General features: G+C 41.6%; 1 protein-coding gene across 9 annotated transcripts in view; it reads right to left on the reverse strand.

The window, feature by feature from the left end:
- Positions 1–9,654, reverse strand: part of PANK1 (pantothenate kinase 1) — a 111,006-nt gene that overhangs the window by 79,054 nt on the left and 22,298 nt on the right. Inside the window, exon 2 of one of the 9 annotated variants that reach the window (XM_055081413.1) lies at positions 7,560–7,692. The exons of the other annotated variants lie outside the window; for them this stretch is intronic. Coding sequence (XP_054937388.1) covers positions 7,560–7,638 — 79 coding nt within the window. The 5' untranslated portion in view covers positions 7,639–7,692. The remainder of the gene's footprint in view (positions 1–7,559; positions 7,693–9,654) is intronic. 9 annotated transcript variants of the gene reach the window in all.

The following is a 9,654-nucleotide window of genomic DNA, read 5'->3' on the forward strand; positions in this document are numbered from 1 at the left end:
AGAACAATCTCAGAAGAGTGGTGGAGCTGGAATCCAAATCTGGGTGAGCTGAGAGTAAATGGGTGACGAAGGAGAGATGGTGTGTATAGAAACTTTCCTGAGAACCTGCCATAAAGGGAGCAGAGAAACAAGGCAGTAACTGGAGGGACTTTAGGTGTCAAGGTAAAGTTTTCAAAGACAAAGAGAGAGTGGAGCCTATCTGAATGCCGATAGAATGATCCATTGGTGAGAGTAAAAGGTGATGGGATTTAGAACACAAATGAAGGACTGGTCTTTAATGGGAGGAGGGGCACTTCCTCCATGGTTGAAAGAGCAATGGAGAAGTAGTTGCAGATGCAGGGAGAAGTCTAGATTTGGTGACTAAAAGATGACGTAGTGTCCTTCTCTTTTATCGGTGAAATATGATGTGAAGTCATCAGCTTAAAGTGAGGGAAAGAGGGTCTGGGGAAGGTGTGAAGAGAGAGGAAGGGTATAAAATAGTGCAAATTCAGCTTACTTCTGAAATTGCCAGGCAGTGTTGACAGACCTCCTGAGGATGGTGATGAAGGATTTAAAGTTATTTGTGAGATGCTCAGTAAATACAAGCTATCATTATTCTTAAATGCCAGTTAAGTATTTAAAGTTATTTGTGAGATGCTCAGTAAATATTAGCTATCATTATTCTTAAATGCCAGTTAAGTAAGGCTCATTTAACCCTAACAACATACCTACAAAGTTAGGTGTTATTATCCTCATTTCAAAGAGAAAATTCCGTGTCCCCAAATTCATTAAGTTGTCCAGAATCATACACTGGTTTAGGCGGTGGAGTGGCATTTGAACCCAGACTGGGTACCCATAAAAGCCAGAGCCTCCCCCACCAAACCAGGTAAGCTGAGGTAGCATTGTCATATCTAGCTGCAGAGTGTCTGGAGCACCCTCTGGAAGTTGGAGGAACACCAGCTTTCACAGATCACTCCTGATCCTCTGAGCTAAAGCAGTTGAAGAAAATTCTGCCAGGGTAAGTTTTCAGATGCCATCCCTGTTGCTGCTCTGCAGAGGTCACACATATGACTTTGAATCAAAGTCAATGCCAATAACGAGCTACTATGTTTGTACATAGGAGCCAATTCAGCAGCTAGGGTAGGGATGGCCCTTATTTTCAGCCAGTGTTTCTCATTCAAATACCTTTTTCAAATTCCATGGTGGATAAAAGAAGGTTTCGTTTGTTTAGTGGCATTAAAGAGCATGCATTATGCTCCTGATTTTGTGGATCTGGAAGTAGGACAGGGCTTGGGGAAAATAGCTTGTCTATTTCATGATGACTCGATGGTTGGGATGATTCAACTGGGGCCATAATATATCTGAGGCCTTAATTCTGATTGCAGTTTAGCTCCTCAGTTTTTCTCCCCATCATGTCTGCTGGAGCTGAAATGTCCAGGATGACTTCCTCACTTCCATGTCTGGCACCTAGGTTGGGGTGGATGGAGCAGCCTGGGCTGGCTGGTCATCATTCTCTTTCCACATGATAAGTCTGCTGGGCTGGCTTGGGCTTCCTCACAACATGGCAGTCTCAGGGTAGTCAGACTTATGTGGTGGCTGGCTTCAAACTTGTATATTCATGTTGTATATTCTATATTCATATTGTAGAATAGTATAATAGTATTTTTATTTTTTTAATAGCCACTTTTGAGCTATTACAAATAATGCTGCTGTGAACATTTATGCACAAGTTTTTGTGTGGGTACCTATTGACTTTTATTTTGGCTGGGCCCGTGGCTTGCAGAATCTTAGTTCCCCAACCAGGAATTGAACCTTGGCCCTTGGCAGTGAAAGCGCGGAGTCCTAACCACTGGACTGCCAGGGAATCCCCTCATATTGAGTTTCAAAGTATAAAAATGCACAGGGGGATGAGGGATAATTTGGGGGGGCAATGGATATATTCTATATCATGATTGTGGTAGTGGTTACATAACTGTATATATTGGTCAAAACTCATTAAATTGTACACTTAGATGTATTTGTATTCAAATTATATCTCAGTAAAGCCAACCCCCTATATAAAGGATGGAATAGTAGGGGGACAGATTTGGAGGCGTATTAATATATATAATGTTTCAACAATATATAATGCTTATCTGTATACCAATATCTTCACATACATTTTCTCAATAAAGCAAACAAAAACTATGATCATTTCAATAAGCCAGTGAGATAAGTAAGAAGATATTACTGTGTCCATTTCAGATACGAGGATTTATACCCGCATAGTTTGGTTGTGTGGATTGTCCAATATCACAGAGCTGCCAATTGGCAGAGGCAGAATTTCTTCCACCTTTTACCTCTGCAGTTTTCAAATGCTTAATCAAATTTGCTTACAAAAATTGAGGGAGAAAGAAGCTACACCTGTACAGATTTCATATTTGGACACAGAATAAAGAAGTTCCCCCACATGCTGGGTCTTCCATGGCCTAAATTAAAAAATGAAAAAAAGTGATGACTCAAATCACAACTAGAACAGGACCTCTGAAAAGCAAGATATTTAAAAATATCCCACCTTTGATTGCAACACTCTTTTAAGTTGCTCTAACACTTGAGCTTTGATTTTATTGAGAATCGAATGTTCTATATCTCTTCCTGCTCTTACCAGATTCTGTGGGTCCTATGCTTATGTGCTCAGATCCTTTGCCTGCCGTACCTCTACCCTGCTGCTGGCTCCTGAAGGCCGGCTCTCTCAGGATCCAGGGTCAGCTGTCTTCCAGCTGGCTTAGTCAATGGGAGGTGCTGGTGAGAATGGCAGAGTTGTCTTCTCCTTCCCTTGCTGCCTTGGGAGGCATCTCCCCAAAGCTGCTGCCCCTCTTCTGAGGTCTCCCGCAAGTATGGGACATGCCTGCCTTGACTTTGTCTTCTGCTGGGTGCTCGTAACTCCTGGGATCTGATGATACCACCTTCTCCCTGCATCTTGCCAGCCTAAGGATGGTGGTGGCTTCTTGCTGTTGCTAAAGTCTGTGCCGCCTCGCTGTCCTCTGATTAGCTTCTCTGCCTCTTCTTTCCTGTACCAACCCTCTCTTTTGAGGGATGTTTTACGATAGACCATCTGTGATATTGACTTAGGATGGGGCCTAGGACCATATCTGAAAATAGTTTTAACCACTTTCCTTGGCATCCGTTTCTGGTCCACCCGTCAGGCATGTTTAAATATGACATTCATTATTCCATTACGGATGGGTCATCAATGCATATTTGTGTCATCAATGCAACCCCCAGAAAATTAAAATTTATTTATCAGATCAGCTAGTCTGCAGTCATCCAACAGCTGAAATAATGTATTTAAAAGGTCTGGAATCTCCGAATAAACCTTAAGCTGCCCATTGGTCATAGTAACATTTAGTATGTTAAATTAGTACAGTGGAAATTTTATTAGTCAGCATACTTAATACTAGGTTCTGTAATAAATAAACCCAAAATCTCAGCGACTTAATATGATAAAAGTGTATTTATTGTTCTCAAAGAGTTCAATGTTGTCAGCTGGGGGTGTCTGCTCTGTGCAGTTAATTAGGAAACTGGTGTTGCCCTAGATGTTGACATCAGCTAGCAGATGAGGGACAACAGAGAGGATTGTGGAGATGTTTTAGGAACCAAGACTGGAAACAGCATACATCAACTTTGTCCACATCTCATTGGCCAGAACTCAGTCACGTGCCCCTCCGCACACCCACCCCAATTGCAGTAGAGACTGAGAAATATAGTTTAAATTAATGCCTAGGAAGAAAAAGAAATGACCTTGGAAAACACATGGTCAGTCTCTGCCACTATTTTCCCTTTTGGTCAATAACTTTCCATTTCATTCTTCCTCTCACTTATAGAATAAACTCCTCCCCACCCCACTTGTTAGAACATCATCCGAAGTCACTGAATCCAGCTCAAAGCCCTGGGTGATGCTCAGTCAGCTCTATCTGGTTCACATGTGGCTCTTTTTGGTTGAGTAATTTATAAACTAAAAAGAGGAGTCATCTGCCCCCTGCTCCTTTCTCATCCCCAAATATACATTGGTAAGCAGAGACAAGGAACTTCAGTGTCCCATACGGAAAGGGAAGAAATGAAAGACAGAAAGCCGACAGTGGTCCAAAGCGGTAGGTCAGGCACTGTGACATCTCCCTGACCAGGAAGCATTGGGAAATGTCTTTGACTGGACTCTGTTTCTCCTCTATGAGAGGCATTGTTTTGTCCATATTTTTCTGTGACCCCTGGTTCCACTCTTCAGGAATTCTCTTCGTTGTTCATTATCCTCTGTGGCAATATCTGAAGTGGGTGATAGGGGGTAAATTACCTCTGGGACTATGCAGATTTTGGAGTCTGCTTCCTTCTCATGGAAACCTGGGAGTCCAAAGCTGGTTGTTGTTTCCTGCCTTGACTAGTCTTTGTCCCAGACTTCTGTTTTCCTTGGAAATACTATTTCCTCAGAAACCTAACAGGCTTCCCATTGATTTCCTTCTAGACAGTTCCTATGCCACAAACTACAGCCCAAACACTTTCCTAGACATAGTTCTCAATATCCTTTCTGTCTTTGTTCCCTTATCCTCATGGCTCCCTCTTGTTACTGGTAGCCACCTTGATGCTATCAGGTTGAAAGGGAAAGCCACGTGTGATGTGGCTCGTGCCAAGAGGTGGTGGTGACTGAGCAGTCCTGTGTTGCTCACAGTTTTCTCACTCTTATTATCTACTATTCGGGGGCTAGAAGTAGTCTACTTCAAGACCCCCAATTTATGTAATTTTCCTATTTTCTTTCATTTCTTGCTGCAAACTGCCAAAACTTGCCAGTCACTTGTGGCCAAAATGCACTAACAGTTTGATTCCTTCCAACTGCTTCTCTTGGAGCCAGCAGTCTGTAAGCATATGGCCTGCCTCTCAAGCAAGAATTTTTGCCAAGTGTTTTGCCATGCACAGCATGGATTGCCACCTTTTCTGCCTCTGGGATCAGTTTCCTTTCTTCCCACAACTGGCATGCTAAGCCAGTGCCACTTATTTTAGGTTTTGGGGTTTTTTTTTAGGAGTACCCCACTTCAAGGTCCCATTTGTGGCTTTTGTTATAGTATTATTGCTAGTTGCATAAAAAGAACTTCCAAATCTCAATCTCAGTACCTTGAGACAGCAAACGCAACCAAATTCATTTCTCACTCCACAGTCCAGAGTAGGGGTGAGGGCGAGTGTGGAGAGAGGGAACTCTGCACCGTGCAGTCAGAGATGAGGCTAACAGAGCCTCTACCGTCTTCAGTGCCTGACTCCCAAAGGTGCTCTGAGTATGGCTATCCAGCCAGCAGCTGGAAGAGGACAGAGAGCGTGGACAATCACATGGATGCTTTAGGAGTTAGGTCTGTAAGCGCTGCATCACTCTGCACACATTTCATTTGTCAAAAATCAATGATATGGCACAAGAGCTGAGGTTACATAAGTGAGTTGAATGGGAACCAGGATGAATTCAGGAAGTGCATATTCTTTCTAAGTGAGTGGTAGCCATTCAACTCCAACTAATTATTGTCATGTGGGAATGCAGGGTTGCCAGATCTGATCTTTCTAGAGCAGCCAGAAATCCAGATTCCTACGTGAAGTCTTGTGATGTTTAAATGTTCATGGGATAGACAGTCCCTGAGATGATCTCCAGTGATCTTCTGGCTATAGTATTTATGTCCTTGTGTAGTCACTTACACAACGTTTATCATTGTGTCAGGGCTGGTCTGAGTGACCGATAAAATATGACGGGATTGATGATATGTGACCTACTTCCAAGGCGAGGTCATAAAACATATGAAAGACTGTCTTGCTTTCTCTGGGATTACTCACACTGGGGGAGGTCAGCCACTGTGAAATGAGGACAGTCAAGCAGTCTGTGAAGAGGCCTACGTGGGGTATAACTGAGATCTCCCATCAACAGTCAGCACCATCATGCCGATCATGTGAGTAAGCCACCTTGAAAGTGAATCATCTGTCCCTAGTCAAGCCTTCAGATGATACAGCCGCAGACAACATTACATCTGCAATCTCACAGGAGACCATGAGATAGAACCACCCAGCTAAGACACTGAGATAATAGATTCTTATTGTTGTTTTAAGCCACTATTTTTTTTTTTTATATTTTGTTGCTCAGCAGTACGTAACTGATAATGGTCATAACTCACTTAAAAAAATTTTTTAAGTTAAACATTGTGTATGAAAAAATTTCCTTCTGCTGAATTCAGGCTACCAGTTTATAATATCTATAGAGAAGAAAGCAAGAAACAGTGAGCTTCCATTTTCTGATTCTTGCTTGCTTTGAACTGAACTTTTCAAGCATCATAAATCCAAGAGGAAAAATGATTTAATAAACTGCATTACTTTTGCCAGATTCAGTAAGACTTGTGTTCAAACACGACTCCACTACTTACTAGTTATGAGACCTTGGAAAATTTACTTAACCTCTTTTGGCTACAACTTCCTTATTTGGAAAAGAGGAATAACAACAGAAGTACTTCTCAGGAAAAATTGTGAAATACTCTGAAATGAGAATAAGAAAAGAGTAGTGGGTGTCCTATCTAGTTTATTCATCCAGATTATCTCTGCATTTCACTGTCTTTGAGTTATTTCACAACTCTATAATTTGTAGAAAACAGAGTAATGCAAATGTTCTTATTCATAGAAATGCAAATTGTGTCTACTGGTATGCAACTGATTACTGTCCCATGGATAAAGATCAGTTTTACACCAATAAAGTAAGTTCATTTAAGCATTCCTGATGGCTTAATGTATTTGCTCTGTGGATTCTCATTTGGACTGGCTGTAACATCTTAGTTATTGTATCATTAATTGATATGTTAAATAAAACCAGAGACATATGTTTATTTTATATTTGTATGTGAGTCATGATTCAACTTAAAAAAAATTTACCCTTTGACAGATATCAGAGTGTTGTTATGATGAATAAACAAATCAATGCATGTGAATCCCTTAGCACTGTGCCTGACACAGTGTTCAATAATAATTAGCTCATTTTATAATGCTAAGGAAGAGGGTAGTGAAGAAGCAATGATGTCACCAATTTAGATGAAACAAAGGTCCACTGGTCTACCTATTCACCCATTCCTGTTTTCCAAAAAGGGTACTCAGAGAAAACAACTTTGCAAATCAACAAAATAGCAGTCAAAATGCTAACCAACACAGTAATTACACAAGATCTCCTAAAAATCATCTAACCTATCCTATCATGATGAGAAAGATAATACTTACTTTGACAGTTGCTGGTAAGGCTTGCTAAAGTAACACACATGGAATGGGGTTACTGTGAATGAGCTAGAAGGGGTGTTAATCTGAAAACAGACTTAGAAAGCACATGTCTGTGTGCTTTCAATTCTGTGCCTCCTGGTAAGTAAATGAAATGCTTTAAGTGGGCCAGGTATAAGGAACAGCTCTATCAGTTTTTGTTTTAGATAAAGATCAAATATTTAATAGAGAGAAAATTTTTTTATTATAATGCCAACTAAAAATTGTCACTTGCCATCTGCCTCTGCAAGGATTAGGTCACCAGCCACTGCAGTCGTTGACCTGCTTACCCTGAAAGGAGTTCAGCGTGGAGATCAGGAATGAGGTACTCTGTGCTTTGGGAAAAACTGGCAGAACAGGTCTTCCCATAATTAGATATTTTCAGGAGATTTTATGAGCCCAATTTCTTGCATCTCCTCATATCTAGAAAAGCAGTAAAATCATTACTGGAGACATCTGCCCCTCGTGACGAGCAGCAACCTCCTTGTGACCAGGAGTAACCTTCTGCCAAAATGTGTGCTTGATTGCATGTATCCCTCTTCACCAAAATCACATATATATATACTGACCTCTCCCCTTACCTCTTTGGAGCAGTTCCTCAGAGCTATCTGAGAGGCTGTCTCCCAGGCTACAGTCTTCATTTTGCCCCAAATAAAACTTAACTCACAATTCTCACGTTGTGCATTTTTTTTTTCAGTCGACATTAAGAAGAGAACAAACCTGATGATAATTGGAAACAGATACTCTGGCTTAGCATCAGAGAAGCAGTATGGAATGGAACGGTGTACTGGAGTAGGGGCAGCTCCAGTCAAATGGTGCCATCTAGGAATTCAGGCCACGGTTTTGTAAGAGCAGGAAGAAATCTCAATTATTATGGGATATGTCTTAGCTCAGGCAATTAATTAAGCATCCAAGCCGACTAATCAAAACACACCTACCATTTCTTTGCGACCTCTGACTTATTAGGCCATGATGTTTTGGATGTTCTCTGTGGGTTGCAACTACTTGTTGGTGACACTCATCAGGAGTTGCTTATCACGGTTTGATGCCTTATTTACTGGCATGAGTAGAAGATGAAGTATCAGTGGTCATGTTTGCTTATCAGACTGGGGTTGCTGGTAGTCAATGAAGAGAACGAGTAAGTAATATTTGTGGCTCTGCCGTCAGACATTGGACGCTTTGTTTTGCCCATCACGCTTTGCTTTGTCCATCATACTGGGTGAATGTGGGGAGAAAGAGATCTGAATATGTTCAGGAAGCTTTGTACTGTAGTAGAAAATAGATGCCTCTGGAGTCATATAGACATAGATTTGAATCTCAGCTGCACTGCTTAAGAGCTAACTGACCATGGATAATTTGTTTAACATCTCTGAGCTTCAGTTTCCTCATTTATAAAAAGAGAAGACCGGGTGCAGAAGGAACCAGGCTCCTTTAATCTTCCTGCCCTGCCATCTTTAGTATGTGGCTTTCTGTCCCTAGGTTGCAAGCTGGCTGTTGCATCTACAAGCATTGCTTCTGAATTCCAGGCAGGAAGAAGCGGGGAGAATGAAGGTGAAAAGGCACACGTCAGCTGTGTCTCTTTTATCAAAATTCAGCAGCTTTCCTTGAAGTCACCTCTAGCAGACTTTTGTTTACTGGCCATATTCGCCACCTCTGACTGCAAGGGAACTTGGGAAATAAATTTTTTTTAGCCCGTAACATTTCCACTTACTCATACAGCAGAGTCTATATGAATGGGAGATTGGCTCCTGGCTTTAAAAAACCCAGCAGTATCTGCTAAAGTGCTCAATAATCCTGGATATTATGTTTATAATACTTTTAATCTCAGCTAGTCTCTCTCCTTTGTCATTACATCCAAAGTGCTGGGCATATGGCACATGCGCACACGCGTGTGTGTGTGTGTGTATTCAGTGTGCTTTCTTGCTCATTTAACTGGTACATCAGAAGTATTTTCTTCCCAGTGAGATTTAATAAAAGGCTAAAAATTTAAAAAAAAAAAAGAAAGAAAGAAAGAAAAAAGAAAGGGCACTTTTTACGTAAGGAACTATGCCAAGAAAGTACCTTTGGGTTTTCTTTTTATTGAAGATTCTTACAATAACCAAAATCATTATGATAATAGCTAAAAATTTACTGAGCATTTATGGTGTGCCAGAAACTGTGCAAAGTTATTTCTATTCATTATAACCATCATAAAAACTCTAGGGCTTCCCTGGTGGCGCAGTGGTTGAGAGTCCGCCTGCCGATGCAGGGGACACGGGTTCGTGCCCCGGTCCGGGAGGCTCCCACATGCAGCGGAGCGGCTGGGCCCGTAAGCCATGGCCGCTGAGCCTGCGCGTCCAGAGCCTGTGCTCCGCAACGGGAGAGGCCACAACAGTGAGAGGCCCG

This window comes from Physeter macrocephalus, chromosome 20 (assembly GCF_002837175.3).
Source record: "Physeter macrocephalus isolate SW-GA chromosome 20, ASM283717v5, whole genome shotgun sequence".
Classification (NCBI taxonomy): domain Eukaryota; kingdom Metazoa; phylum Chordata; class Mammalia; order Artiodactyla; family Physeteridae; genus Physeter; species Physeter macrocephalus.